This window comes from Ambystoma mexicanum, chromosome 9 (assembly GCF_040938575.1).
Source record: "Ambystoma mexicanum isolate Mex_15411 chromosome 9, UKY_AmexF1_1, whole genome shotgun sequence".
In the NCBI taxonomy this organism is placed as follows: Eukaryota; Metazoa; Chordata; class Amphibia; order Caudata; family Ambystomatidae; genus Ambystoma; species Ambystoma mexicanum.
The window spans coordinates 905,198,787-905,213,911 of NC_090931.1; the positions used below are offsets into that span (position 1 = coordinate 905,198,787).

Below are 15,125 nucleotides of genomic sequence, written 5' to 3' on the forward strand. Positions count from 1 at the left end.
GAGAAGAACAATTTACTTGCCAGGTTGTTCTGGATCATATGAGCAATTTCTGCCGAATCCACAACCGCAAGTGCCTAACTTGGGGTCCTAGGAAGGGTAATCATTCATGCTATTCACTCCTGGCTGTCCCCCTGGCCAGTGATTCCTGAGAAGTTAGTCCTAATCGTGATTCCCCATAGACTTTAATTGGGGGGGTCCTCCTGTTCTGCAACTTCTTGTGAAGGCACATCTACCGACCTCTGGAATCCTTCGGTGGGGGTCCTTGTGGCCTCTCCTGTGGTTCATTGTTGCAGCATATGCACCTGTGCGGTAGTACTTACCTCCTTCAGTGTGGAAGGGCCATTATATCCTATGGAGCTTTGAACCGTCACTGAAGCTCTCTGCAAAAAAGGGACTTTGGGGTACCTACCTGTGCCCTGGCCATTTTTCCTGAGTCCTTCAGGGGTTCAGTGAGCTCTGAACTAAGATTCACAATTTCAGTACTTACCTGTGATGTCCTATCGATATTGAAGGCCCTAGGAGGTCTAACTGTTTTGGTGAATTGTGTTTTAGGCCTTAGGTTTTAAACTTATGTCCTATTTTAATCCCATACCTTGCCATATATGCGATAGGAAGACACAGACAGTAAAGGAGAGACCAAACTGCATGCGAGTGAACTGAAATGTTCCAAACGGTGTGACAAAGGCTGTAAAAGTTATAGATTGCATTGCTTTTTTTCATCATTAGTAGGAATTCATTTATACTCTGCAGCGGAGACCTATCTTTCACTACTGCCTGGTTTAGACTGTGCAGGTCGTTGCAAATTCTTTAAGTCTTTGACTGGGGTTTCTTTATCAAGACCACCAGGCTATGCCATTTTGACAATGCCACTGGCTCGTTGGTGCCTTCTTCTAGTATTTCCTGTAACTGATCCCGAAACACTTTCCTTGCTGTGGCAGAAACTGGACAGATTTTATGCTTTCCTGGGATTGCTCCCGGTCTCAATTGTATACGATGTACATAGTCACTGATGCATCCTACAGGGTAGGTAAACAATTTGGGATTACTCTGGTTGAACCAATTATCATCATTCATCCCTCTGACCGCATTTGAATCGTTGTATTGGGGTCCAACTTGATGTTAAGCTTTGCTTGCTCATCCCACTCTTGGACAGCAGCACCCTTCTCAGATAGATAGATTCTTGCTCTGGATTTTCCTTCTTTTTATTCAGTCCAACATTTGAGATATTCCAATAGTTGGACATTGGCGCAGAGTCAGCCGCAACCCTTGTTTAATTTCTGTCCACCCTGATTATGGAGCAAGGTTTCCCTTTTCTGTTCCTTCCTGCTGTCAAATTTGCCAATACCAGTCACCTACTTTGACAGTAGGGCGTCCTCCCGCGTTGGTCCGTCGACTGACACTGGTTTCAGCACCTTTCTGGCATTTCATTTCAGCATATTGTGGTAGGCAGGGACAGAGTCGTGCTATGGGGAGAGTCGGTTGTATGAGCGTCACCATGCCGTCAGTCCCATGCATGCACCGAGGTTCAGCATCTCGCTTTCGGCATGCGAAGTATACAACAGGCTTCGGATCCTGAGCAAGCGAGGATGGCCACGCTTTCATGCCAGCATCTATTTATATACTGTTGGAGAATCTGTGCAAAACTTCACAACTCTTTTCATGTGGTGAGTGACGCTGACCCTTTTTCCTTATAAGTGCCCTTCATAAGGAACAAGTTACTTACCTGTAACTGTTGTTCTCCAGCATGGGTCTGGCATGGATTCACATGCTCATGAATATTCCCCGTCGTCAGGCTGGGAATCCTCGGTAAAGAAAAAACCAGTATCAGTTTCGTTTCTGATCTGTCTTTCGTAGTAATAACCAATCACTGGTCTCTGCGTCATACTGACCACAGCCAATGACTGCCCTCTACCTAAGCACCGCCTCTGGCAGCCATCTTCAGATTTGGAAGCACGTGAAGTGGCAGTATGACCAAGTGAAGAGCCGCAGAGGGGTAGGCGGGAGGGTTCGCATGTGAATCCATGCCAGACCCATGCTGGAGAACAACAGTTACAGGTAAGTAACTTGTTCCTTCTCCAGCATGGGGTCTGGCATGGATTCACATGCTCATGAATAAAGAATACATAGCAGTACACACATGCACAACCACGGGAGGTGGCAAAGGCTCAACATTAAGCATCACATCAACTCAACATTAAGCATTTTACCTCCTCACCAGGCTCACCTCAGGCGAACAGGTTGCGCAGCACTGCTTGGCCGACCCTGGACTCCTCCCTGGAATCCCGGTCGACGCAGTAGAATTTCGTGAAGGTGTGCGTCGACCTCCACGTAGCAGCCCTGCATATGTCCAGCAGGGGCACACCAGATAGGAACGCCGTGGTAGCTGCGATCGCTCTGGTGGAATGGGCTCTCGGACGGCCAGGCAGCGGTCGGTTTGCCAACCGGTGACAGCACATGATACAGCCGGAGAGCCATCTGGAGATGGAAGCCTTCGAGAGAGCCTTCCCCTGATTGACAGGTCCAAAGTTCACAAAGAGTTGTGACGTCTTCCGAAAACCCTTCGTGCGGTCCACGTAGAACTTCAGCGCTCTAGCTACATCCAGCGAGTGCAAAGTCCTCTCAGCCGGCGATGAAGGCGACGGGAAGAACACAGGTAACACCAAGGGTTCGTTGAGATGGAAGTCCGACGGTACCTTGGGCATGAAGGAGGGGTGCGTCCTGAGCACTACCCTCGTGTCGTGGAAAGTCAAGTACGGGGCCTTGCAGGAAAGGGCCTGGATCTCTCCCACTCGTCGTGCGGAGGTGATGGCCACAAGAAAAGCTGTTTTCCACGATAGAAACTTCAACGGGGCCGAGTGCAGAGGCTCGAACGGAGGTCCCATGAGCTTGGTCAGCACCACGTTGAGCTCCCACGCCGGGGCCGGAGCCTTCACCGGCGGGAACGATCTGAACAGTCCCTCCATGAACTCTTTCACCAGACGATGAGACCACAAGGACGTCCGCCCCGTGGTTCTGGTGTATCGGGAGATCGCAGCAAGATGAATCTTGATGGACGCGTGTGCCAGACCAGCTTTGGCCAGCGTCAGCAGGTACGGCAGTACTTGGGGAGCCGTAATCCGTAGAGGGTTAATCTTCTGTGCGTGGCACCAGACAGAGAACCTCTTCCATTTGTGTCCGTAGCATTTAAGAGTCGAGGACGCCCTGGCCTTTGCAAGAACCTCTCTGCAATCGGCCGGTATGTCGTATCCTCCAAACTCTAGCGCTGCAGGAGCCAGGCCTGCAAGTTCAGCGACTTCGGGTCGTGGTGGAGGATGGCGCCTCCTTCCCTGGAGAGTAGATCCGCGTCCGCCGGCAGCTTGATCGGCGGGGACGCTGACAAGTCCAGAAGGTCCGGGAACCATATCTGCCTCGGCCACGCAGGTGCGACGAGGATCATCCTGCACCGTGACCTCTTGAGCTGGTTGACGAGCCGGATTAGCAGAGGCAAGGGATGGAACGCGTAGAGGAACAGGCCCTCCCAGGGGAACGAGAAAGCATCGCCCATGCTCCTCGTCTGGGGAAACCTGCTGGCGAACCTCCGGCACTTGGTGTTCGTCGCCGTCGCGAACAGGTCGATCTGGGGTGTGCCCCACCGTCGGAAGAGGCGATCCACCAGATCCTGCCGTAGTTCCCACTCGTGGCACGAGCGCAGCTCCCTCCTGAGTGAGTCGGCGATGGTGTTTTTTATCCCTGCCAGATGAAACGGCACCAGAAAAATCCCTTGGGCGACGGCCCAATGCCACAGGTCCTGCGCCTCCTTGGACAGCGCTGGGGACCTGGTTCCGCCCTGTTTCCTGATGTAAAACATGGTGGTGGTGTTGTCGGTGAAGATCCTCACCACCTTGCCCTTGAGGGACGGAAGGAAGGACCTGAGGGCCCAAAACACTGCACGGAGCTCCAGGACGTTGATATGCAGGGACTTCTCCGTCGGGAGCCAGAGTCCCCTTGCGTGCAGATTTTCGGTGTGCGCTCCCCACCCTTCCAGGGAGGCATCCGTGGTCACAGTCTCCTGGTGGGCTGGGGTCTGGAAGTCCATGCCCGCCGTCAGATGCGCGCGGGTGCCCCACCACCGTATCGCTCGTCGGAAACTCTCGTCGAGCTTGATCCTTTCCTCGAAGCTGCCCGTCGTCTGGATCCAGCGCGCATCCAGGAATTCTTGCAACGGGCGCATCCGGAGCCTGCACATGGGAATGAGGTAGATGCAGGAAGACATCATCCCGAGGAGGGACTTGATGGACCTCACCTTGGCCGCGTCGGCCACCAACATCCGTTGCACCTTGCCCAAGATGGTCCTGGTCCTCTCCTCCGACGGGGAGGCCAGAAGGGACACTGTGTCGAGCCTCGCTCCCAGAAACAGTGCGACTTGCGCAGGCACCAGGTGGGATTTGGCGTAGTTCACGGAGAATCCCAGATCCGTGAGGAGTTGGACGGTCCTTGCCGTGTGGACCACGGCGAGCTCCCTCGTCTTGGCGCGGATGAGCCAGTCGTCCAGGTAGGGGTAGACGTGAATCCCCTCGCGGCGCAGCTGCGCCGCCACCGGTGCGAGGCACTTGGTGAATACCCTGGGTGCCGACCGTAGTCCGAAGGGAAGGGCTTTGAACTGGTAATGACGCCCTTGGACCACGAATCTGAGGAATTTTCGGTGCCCCTTTAGGATGGGAATGTGGAAGTAGGCATCCTCCAAATCCAACGACGATAGGAAGTCTCCTTCCTCCAGCTGACCCAGGACGTGCTGGAGGGTGACCATCCGGAACTTCTGCGCCTTGATGAACTTGTTCAGACGTCGCAGGTCTAGGATGGGGCGCCATCCTCCCGTCTTCTTCTTCACGAGGAAGTATCGCGAGTAGACTCCGGAGCCCCGAAGCCTCTTTGGGACGAGTTCGATGGCGCCCTTTCTGAGCATCGCCTTTACCTCCAGGAGAAGTTGAGGGACGTGAAGTTCTTTCCTGGCCACGGGGGGGACGCGCGGGCACCTTCTTAGAAACTCGAGCGCGTGGCCCCGGGCCAGGGCGTCCAGCACCCAACGGTCGGTGGAGATGGACTCCCACACGCTGACGAAGCCCGCCAGCCGGCCTCCCACCGGGGTGCTTCGGTGGGGGCCCGACCCCACGGCCGGTTCAATCCTGCTTGGACGCGGCCTTGCCGCCTTGACCTCCTTGGCGACGACGGCGGGGTCCGCTAGACTTGCCTCGTCCTCTGTAGGCCTCTTGCGACGACGAGCGGGCCGCTTGACGGTAGGAAGCGAAACCGCCGCCGGAACCTTTGGAGGCGCCCTTGCCTCCGCCGCTCCGAAAGGGCGTTCGTCGTTGCTGCAGGACTCCAAGGGCCCTGGCCGTCTCAGTATCCGCCTTGATGGCCTGAAGGGAATCGTCCACTGTCTTCCCAAACAGGTTGTTCCCGTCGAAGGGCATGTCCAGGACTCTGGTCTGGACGTCCTGCCGAAAGTCCGTAGCTTTGAGCCATCCACGACGTCGAAGGCAAACGCCGTTGCCCAGCTGGCGGAACCCAGTGTCGGCGATGTCCGTCGCCACGGTGATGGCGTGGTCCGACGCCACCTCACCTTCCTGCAGGATCTCAAGGGCCTCCGCCCTCTTGTCGTCCGGCAGAAAATCCAGCAGGGGAGCTATCTTGTACCAAAGCTCCCTGTCGTAGCGGGCCACGATAGCCAAGGCGTTGGCCGCTTTAATCGTCGTCGCTGCCGACGAGATGACTCTACGTCCCATAGCATCCAATTTCTTTCCCTCGCCGTCCGGCGGGGAAGTCGATGTGGAGGCCGCACCCCCCCCGCTTTCTTCCTGGCTGCCGCGGAGACGACGGAGTCCGGGGTAGGCTGCGCCCGGAGGCATAGGGGGGCCGTGTCCGGGACCCGGTACTTTTTCTCGTCCCGGTCTCTTCTAGCTGGCGTCGTGGAAGGGTTCTTGAGGAGGGAAAGGCCCTCATCCCAAATGTCGTCCAACAGAGGCACTGCGAGGACCGTCTTCCTCTTGGCCTCGCGCCGCTGATAAAGGAAGCCTTCCTTTTTCTTCTCCTCAGGGCAGAGTTGGAAAAGCTCGGACGCCCTGGAGATCATGGAGTGGAAAGATCCGATCTCGTCGGGCGGAGAAGCCCTGGTGGGAGGCGACGACGGAAAATCCTCGTCGTATGCCTCGTCGTCCGTACCCGTCGCTGCCGTGTCAGTCCCCGTATCATCCCCTTGGGTGGACGGGGAGGAGGGCTGGACGGGGCGCGACGGTTGAAAAGGAGGTGGTGGATGGATCCTTCTTTTCTTGGTAGGGGGAACACCAGAAAGTCCCGGTTCTGGATCCCCCGACGGGAGAGGTTCCTCCGTCGGTAACGGTAGCCTCGTCCTTATCTCGGAGCATAAGGACTGTATGGCCAACAAAATGGCCGCCGAGTTGTCTTGCGGCGCTGGCAGAGGGGAATCCGACGGGCGAGCAGGGGCCCCGTCGGTATCCTCGACGATGTCGTCGTCGTCACCTGCGTCGGGGTCCATTCCGACGGGCTGGCCTTCTTCCACGCCTAGGCCGTGGCTTAAGACCTCGATCAGCTCCTCTTCTGAGGTTGAGGCCGAATCTACGACGACGCCCTGCCCCCCCTTCTTCTTCCCCACGGAGGGTTTCACGGGGGTCCTATCGATGGGCACAAAGGAAGACTCCCTCCGAGGAGGCAGGGAGATTCTGGGCCCTGAGGTCGCCACCACTGGTGTAGCCACCACAGGCTGAGCCAGGGCCGCCGCGACCGTTTCGATAGAGGGCTTGGTCGGATGGATCAAGGCCTTCACCACCTTAGGTGCGCTCACCGCCTTATCCTTGAGGGAGGGGGCACTGCCACGCTCCTCCTCTGCCTTAGAGCTCGACCGGGGCCTCTCCAGGAGCTTCGCCGGGTGCTCGGCCTTCCTCTTACCCGACCCAGAGCGTTGGCTCGTGGTTGATGGTGCCGGGGAGGGTGCGCCCTGCCTGGCGCCCGTAGAGCCCGACCGTTCGGCGCTCCCGGTGCCAGCGGACTCGCGGTGCTTGGCCTTATGTTGGGCCCCCGTCGCCGGGGCGCCCTCAAAGGTCTTAGAAGACCGCTCGGATTTCTTTTTCTTCTCGCCAGACGGGCTCTTACCCTCCAGCCAGTTGGCGAGACGTTGATGGCGGTCCTTCATGGTCCGTTCCGACATGTTGCCGCAAAACGCACAGTCCTTCTCCACGTGCGTCTTGTCCTCATGAAGGCAGTAAAGGCAGAAAGAGTGTTCGTCCTCCTTGAAGACGTTCTGCAGCTGGCATCCAGGGCAGACCCTGAACAGCTTTCCGGGCGTCGAGCTTCCCTTCTCCTGGGCCATCTCCGAGACCGGGCCTGAGAAGCTTCTGGAGTCCTCCGAAGCGTAGCTCGACGAAATCTTCACCCTTGAGGGGCACAGATGAATCCGACACGGGTCCCCGTTGATCGGATGTAGGATCGGTGGAGCTTGAGGCTCTTTTGACCGAAAGAATCGAAGTTTTTTTGTGAAAAAGCGCGAAAAAAAAGCACTAACGCTCGAGAGCAATAGCACGAGGATCCCAACACATGAACGTGCGGTAAAAATTTGAAGATGGCTGCCAGAGGCGGTGCTTAGGTAGAGGGCAGTCATTGGCTGTGGTCAGTATGACGCAGAGACCAGTGATTGGTTATTACTACGAAAGACAGATCAGAAACGAAACTGATACTGGTTTTTTCTTTACCGAGGATTCCCAGCCTGACGACGGGGAATATTCATGAGCATGTGAATCCATGCCAGACCCCATGCTGGAGAAACCTATTGCCAATCCTTATTTCTAAATACAAATAGTGTGGAAAACAATGTTATGCAAAGAAAGGTGTTCAAGAAATGATGCGGCAGGATATTCAAGCTGTTGGCTTCCCTTCCCGTTTTCCACACGGGACAAGGCGGCACACTCAAGCTTAGCACAGTCTCTGGCTTTTCTAGATCGAGGGTGCAGTTCAAAACTTCAACATCATGGCCTTCTGTGCCAAAGTCTAATTGCCATTCTTTTTTTTCAGAGGGCTTGATGCAATAAGACAAACAACAAAGTTCCTTTCTCCTTAGGGTGTCACACGTACACATTCTCTGGTGATTTTCTATTCAACCTGGGTCCTCCTCTGCCAGGCTCAGACCCACCTTCTTAGGATTTCACATGTACACATTCTCAGGTGATTTACTGTTCACCCCGGGTGCCCCTCCGCCAGGCTCAGACCCACTTCAACACAAAACCTTCTCGGGTGATTTTCACTTAACCCCGGATTCCTCTTCGTCTGGCTCAGACCAAGTGTGCTTTCATGCTACACCTTTTATCCGTGTGGGGAAGCTTAATGGAAGTCAGGTGTGTGTGATGCTCAGTAATTGCCTGACCATTGTATTGGGACACGTTAGGTATACGTCTCGGGTGTTAATCCATTTTCTCTCATAGCGGGCTGTCCGTGAGAAAGTGTTTGTGGGGTTGGAGTTCCTAAATATCTTACTTGGTGGGATGGGGTAAAGGTGTTATAAGGAAGGGGATATCGCGTCTCACCATGTGTTGTCCCACTCCCCGAAGACCCCCCACCAGTTGATCCTCCCGCACTGGTCCACCCACAGGAAATGGATCCAAAAGCGATGGCCGTGTCCTGGCCACCTGGATGACAGATCCCCAGGGACTAATGGGTGAGACACCTTCTGGTTCCTCACAGGAACGAAGAATGACATAATCCATTGGGTGGCCTCCTCTGAGCAATTCGCGATTTCTTTCAATATCCGTTGTAGTAGTCTGACCTATGAGATAGAACGCCGCTGATAGGTCCAACAACATCAAGAGTAATGGGTGACCTTTCTCCACGATGCCCATGATGTTAGATTTGAGGTCTAATAGTGCAGTCTCAGTCCCGTGTTGGGTTCTAAATCCAGATTGATGGATACCCAAGATTTCTTTGTCCTCTATGTATTTGTGCAGCTGTAAATAGTCCACTCTGTCCCGTATCTTAAGAAGATATGGGACGTTGGTGATTGGTCTGTAATTCTTGGCAGATGCCGGGTCCAGTGTGCTCTTCTTGAGCAATGGAGTGATCCATGCCTCCTTCAGTGACCACGGAACCGTGCCATCTGTGAAGGACATAATAATCCATGTGATGAGAACCTCTATGGAGTCTGAGTATGTTGGTAGGAAAAATATCCCCTAAGCATGATGTGGGTTTGAGTTTCTGTACTATGGCAATGATTTCGGCTTCCGTACAAGTTTTAAACTCGAACTTAGGTGATGGAGTGTTGTGGTTGGTTGAAGTCAATGTGTGTTCTCTTGGGTATTTATTAGGGATGTTTGTCGATTGAAAACGGCCTGCTGGTGACCAGTGGTTTTATTCACTGATTCATTTTGTATTTCTTGGCACCAGGCATGGTCTCTGGTGATGGGAGGAAATGGGGATGTTTCACTTTCTAATTCCCTAAGAATTTTGACGAGATCGCTTGAGCTTGATCTTGCGTTTGTAATTCTTAGGTTGTAACTTTCAGACTAGGCTTCTATGATGGCTATTGGTTGTGATAAGGTCAGTGACCTGACCGTATCGAGAGGAGATTGTAACCCCTTTCAGCCTGGGGTAGAAGCTCCAACAGGGTGAAAGCTAGAGCCAGCCCTACACCAAAGGAGGACAGTGAGAGAGCCCCAAATCCTGATCCTTCTCACAAATGGCAGTCTTTACATGTGCAGTAACAACTTGTAGCATCACCCCATGCCTCTTAACTAACGTGACAGATTTATTCTTGCCAGAGAGATCGCAATCATGAAAGCAGCCCATCAGCACCCCACTCAATCCAATGCCAGTCCCCAGCCGGGTAGAAAGAGCAGGTGGAAAGAAACCTGGCGATTCTGATGTACCTGCTTTAAGCGCCATGCCATCTGCATAGCAATGCTTCTGGGGGAGAGAGAACAAACAAACAAGGAGTCGAATTCTCCAGAGCAGCTGTTTCATATGGCATGCATCGAACACCATTCACAGCATGTACAGTAAAGAAACCATTGCGACCACCTTAGACCACCATGGACTTGAAACAGTCACAACAGCTCAAAAGAACGTACCTCATGGGGAACCGTCTCCTAACTCGAACACTTTTCAGTGCGGGCTGCCATTGTAGCAGCATGGCGGCCCCAGGCGATCAAAATGGTCACAGCTTAACTAGCTCTAACACTTTCTGTAATTCTGACCCTTCCCGAGAGCAGAGAACCAACCAGAGGAGCGGGGGGGGATAAAAGAACAGCTAGGAGATAGGACGTTTTGGGTTGTTCAGGTGAGATCAGAGGAGGAAGAGGTGATAGACTAAGATACCATCAGTAGGGACTATGGAGAAGAGCGAGGAGTCAAATTGTAGAAAAGATGATGTCATGACCTACAGAACGTGCCCCTTTTGGACTTCCTGGTCCTTGTCTCAACGGGGCTTGCACTCCCTGGTACTCAACATGGCCGTCCAGCGTGAAACACCTTCCTCGCTCTACACGTTGGATGTAGCATGTTCTATTAATAGACCACACCCCCCGCGGATCTGCACATCTCAGTGCTATTGCGTAGTAGCGACCAGACGTGTGCTCCATAGCTCGCGATATTGTTTCCCTGATTCTGTCCCTACTAACTCCGTTCCTAGTCCCTCTCCATTCTTTCTTACTTCCTGGACTCGTGTGCTGAGTAGTGCACTTTCTTAATTTCCCGGATTCCTGGATCATTGCATCCCGGAACTTTGAACGCACGCTGGAGTCGGAAGAGACTTATGCAGCCTTATTCAAGACCCGATCCGTCCGCAAGAAGGCATCGACTAAGAAATCCAGCAAAGATCGGACTCAGGTGAGAAGGGGGGGAACTCCTTGACAGATGATACATTGGTTAGAGAGTGCAAGGTGTACTGTGTTGCAAGTGTGCGTGAAAGACTAGCAAGTGTGATTAGGAGAGGGAGTGTAGGGAGTGAAGAGACAGAGTGTGCCTGAGAAGGAGGTGGGTTTGTAGAGTAGTGTGAAGAAGAGAGTAGTAGTAAAGAGGTGGAAGAGGTAGAGTGCAGTCAGGAAAAGTAACATCGATGGGTGGAGGCAGTAGTAGGAGTGAGAGGCATCGGAGGGATAGAGAAGGAGAGACACAGGGAATACCAGGAATGAAGGAGAGGCGCTGGGAGTAGAACAGTAGAGAGAGAGGAGAGTAGAGTATGGCGAGAGGGAGAGGAACGATGGGGCGTGGGTGGAAAATGACTGAGTCATGCAGTGTGTCTGAAGGCCCAGTCCCTCTCCTATGGTAGACACTTACCAACTGATAGTGTAGGGGGAGTCTAAGAAGTCCCAGAGGGCGTCTACATAGAAAAGGCAACTGCTTTACCTTTAGGGCGTCTACATAGAAAAGGCAACTGCTTTACCTTATCACGTCAGCTATCTAGAAAATAGACAGTGGGGGTTAATGTTCTTATCTACTAACCTCGGTAATAAGTGCGCCTTTGTTAGGTCGGAAAACAGTACATCAAGACGACAGAGAAAGGGACAGCCTTAGCACCCAGCTGAAACCTTTAACGAAAACCATTGAAACATCTTTGGGAATTGGAATATTCTTTAAACCATCTGTGACACGTATCTCTATGAAATCTCTTCCTATCCTTTGCAAAACAAGACTGTAGTTGTGCAAGCCTTTCTCGTTTGCAGCAGCCATCTTGAATTTGGATGGTGACATAACTTTACTAAAGGATATACACGTCACCTCTTTTCGGATCCTTTGCTAGTTATAGTATTTTAACCTGCCTTTATGTTGGCACCTATGTTAGTTGTCTCCACCCGTCACTGATTAACGAGCCTGGCAGGTAACTCGCATACATATATAGCAATGAATGCAGTTATAGACTCCACTTCATCAACTCTTTAAGACTGTCGTGAATGGCTTTCTAGAACTTATTTATTTAATTTGGAGAATAAAAACTGTAGATGACAGCATTTTAAAGTGCACCAAATGTATACATGGATCACGTGTATTTTGATTCAATTAAGACCTGATAAATCATTGCACAGTTGGGTAACGACTACAACACCAAGCAAGGCTGAACATTCTACAAGCCTTGGAATGGATCCGAGTGGAATCAGGGAACACTATTATGGGGAGCTGAATTAAAACTTAAACAGAACCTTCAGAAGTAGAAACCAAGCGTACAAACATAAGTGAAAGGGGCATTCTGTACATCTTGCCGTTTATTTTACCTGACGCTCCTTTCCTCAAACAAAGTGTGATACTGCTCCTCAATAGATTTAGGAGTAATACCAACATTCGGTGAATACTGCATGCTCTTACACAGCAATGTGAGGATAGCATCATTAGCGCTACATTCCAAACAAGTAAACACATGTAAAACACTCCAAGCACAACCTTGTGTGCCACCAACGTATGGCACAATACAATTACAAACACCTGCAGGCTATTTAGCTCCAGGCTATATAGCCAAGTGGAGCCTGGTTAGCCTGAAACCAAGAGCTGCCAGGTGCTACTATACATAACTATATAATATCAACTGTGTAGGATTGGGAATGCACATAAAAGAGAATAAAGGACACACCTAAGAGACATTTAAAGCATTTTGGATATATATATATATATATATATATATATATAATGGGCAAAAGTTAGAGTTTGGATCTTGTGCACAAGTTAGTTTTGCTGTGGAATATGCACTTGCTCCTGGTTCCCCCGAAGTAGCTCCTGCCTAACATGTGATGCCCGATACCCAGGAGCTGCTTTTTTCTCCTGGTCAACAAATCCTAGTTTTGACCCCTGCACCTGTGAGGCATCCCAATCATGACCTGAGAACAGCAACCATGCCATCGGTTTAAAACAGAGCACCTGGGACACTTTGGAGAGGTCCAAACCATCACTAGCTCAATGATACAGTCCACCCAATCTTGAGCACCTGAGGGGATATATTAAGAGAAATAACATCTATCAAACACCTATTACAGCACTTGCTATTAAAATGGAGTGAGTAATTGCAGAGGATGATATGGACATGTCACTAGATGCCGCCCTACTGACTCCTTAAGTAAGAAAAGCTATGGAAGAAAGAGTTTGCTAGAACAATCTTGTAACTAGCTTAATGAAAGTAACCTTCACCACAGAACGGATCCAGTAGGAACAAAGGATAAAACCTACTCCTTTGTTACCCAAAACGGTTCACCCCTTCTACAATGTCACCAATCATTCAGAATAAAAGAAGAAAATCAGTCAAACCCCCGACCATCATCCCAAAACTTACAAGGAGCTATGCTCAGACTATTACTGGAGCAGGCTTCCTCTGGAAGGGACAACTTGCATTTCAATGAGCTATATAAATTGGTGCCCATTGAAACAGTTGCAGCAAAAAAGTCCATCAAAAAATAAATAAATAAAATCGCTGCAAAAAGGCTGTGGTGTAAGCCAGTAAAAAAGTCTCCATTATACCGCACAAGGGGAGCGGGGATTGCGGGGGTGTCCTCTGCATCCATTACATGAATTACAGCAGCCACACCACAGCTTTTTTGCTGCGATTTCTGGTGAGAACTGCCTTTTTGACAGCATGATTTTCACATGGAACCGAATAAATATCAATGCTACAAATGGTTGTAGTGGTATGTTGAGGGGCTCCCTCCTCATATCGAAGAGGAAGAGCGCCCGGAGTTTAGGATTAACCAAACTCATAGCTAGTCATGGGACACCCATTTCACAACACCTGCTTCTTTAGCCTTCATCTTCTCAACCTCAGAGTCAAAATCCTGTCAGATCAACACTGAAAAGTCCTCTTTCCATGGTCATAGCACCAGTCAAATGTAAACCCTACTCCATTGCATAATGCTACAGTGAACAGCATCGCCCCTTATAAGACAAAATGCACCACAGCTGACTCAGCTATTAAATTACCTGACCATTAAGATGATGACAAGGCAAGACAGAAGAAAGTGAGAGATTAACCCTTTGGATGTCAGTCACAGCATCAAAGAATAAAATACAAACCAATATGGTGCTCCTATCCCCAATGTAAGCAGGGGAGATAGAAAAGCATGCCACACAAACTGAGCTTTACCAGGAGATACAAGAACATGGCAAGATAAACAGGTTAATTACTTAGAAACTGGTTTACAACGGACAGGAAAGACAGTTACTAGGAGATTGCGAAGCACAGTATGAAAAACATAGGTACCGGGAAATAAAGACATCAATGCTAGCACCCTAACACACACTAGAAGGTTTGCTGCTAAACATTCCAGCAACAGGAGAGGTGTTAATACTCAAACGAATGACTCAATGCGAGCACGAAAATAGTAGGGTCAGAGGAGACTGTTGTAAAGCCTCATACTAGACATTCAGAATGCATCACTGAAGCACAGACCAGCTGTAGTCTAGATTAGTTGCAGGTAGGCTTTATTTCACATTTGTACTTTATGTACATTACTCCGGTTACTCTTGTAGGTATTTACAGTCACATGTAGACACTGAGAGGAACATGGATAGGTGTAGATATTACTGACAAAGGAGTAGACCCACTGGCCATCCAGCCATCCTCAGCTCAGGCCCCTAACTGACACACTCAGAACATTCACACACACACAGATCCACTCCACATTCTCCTGAGCTGCATTCATGCACCAACATTTTTACAGCAAGCAACCAGGCCAGTGGCAAGACAGGACTACATTACAACAGAGACATCAATGATCTAATATTGGACGGACTCTGCTGAGCACATAGGACGCAATAACAGAGCCAGCATGAGTACAGAGACACTTGACTGGCAAATCACACACTCATGAGCATGTATAGAGAGAGTTACTTACTGTGAGAACAGCATAAAATTCCTCTTGCTGCTCCAGGCACTGCCGATGAATATATTCCACTCCAAGGAAAATATCCCCAAGATTGTAATCATCCCTGAAGGCCGGCTGGGGCATCTCGCCTGCTTTCAAATTCTGCAATCACACAAAAGATATCACTAATTAAACCAGAGCCCACTAACAGGTCGTGTCTTCAAAGATAAACAACGCTGTTACTTAGACAAGAAAGTAACTTTTCTTGACAGACAGCAGCATTCCACTTAACGTTTGAGGTAATCAGAG

The 15,125-nt window shown here is 50.8% G+C and overlaps 1 protein-coding gene across 3 annotated transcripts in view; it reads right to left on the bottom strand.

The window, feature by feature from the left end:
• Nucleotides 1-15,125, bottom strand: part of YBEY (ybeY metalloendoribonuclease) — a 170,472-nt gene that overhangs the window by 41,130 nt on the left and 114,217 nt on the right. For all 3 annotated transcript variants that reach the window (XM_069616040.1, XM_069616038.1, XM_069616039.1), the window contains exon 3: nucleotides 14,847-14,978. In XM_069616040.1, the coding sequence (XP_069472141.1) occupies nucleotides 14,847-14,978 (132 nt within the window). The remainder of the gene's footprint in view (nucleotides 1-14,846; nucleotides 14,979-15,125) is intronic.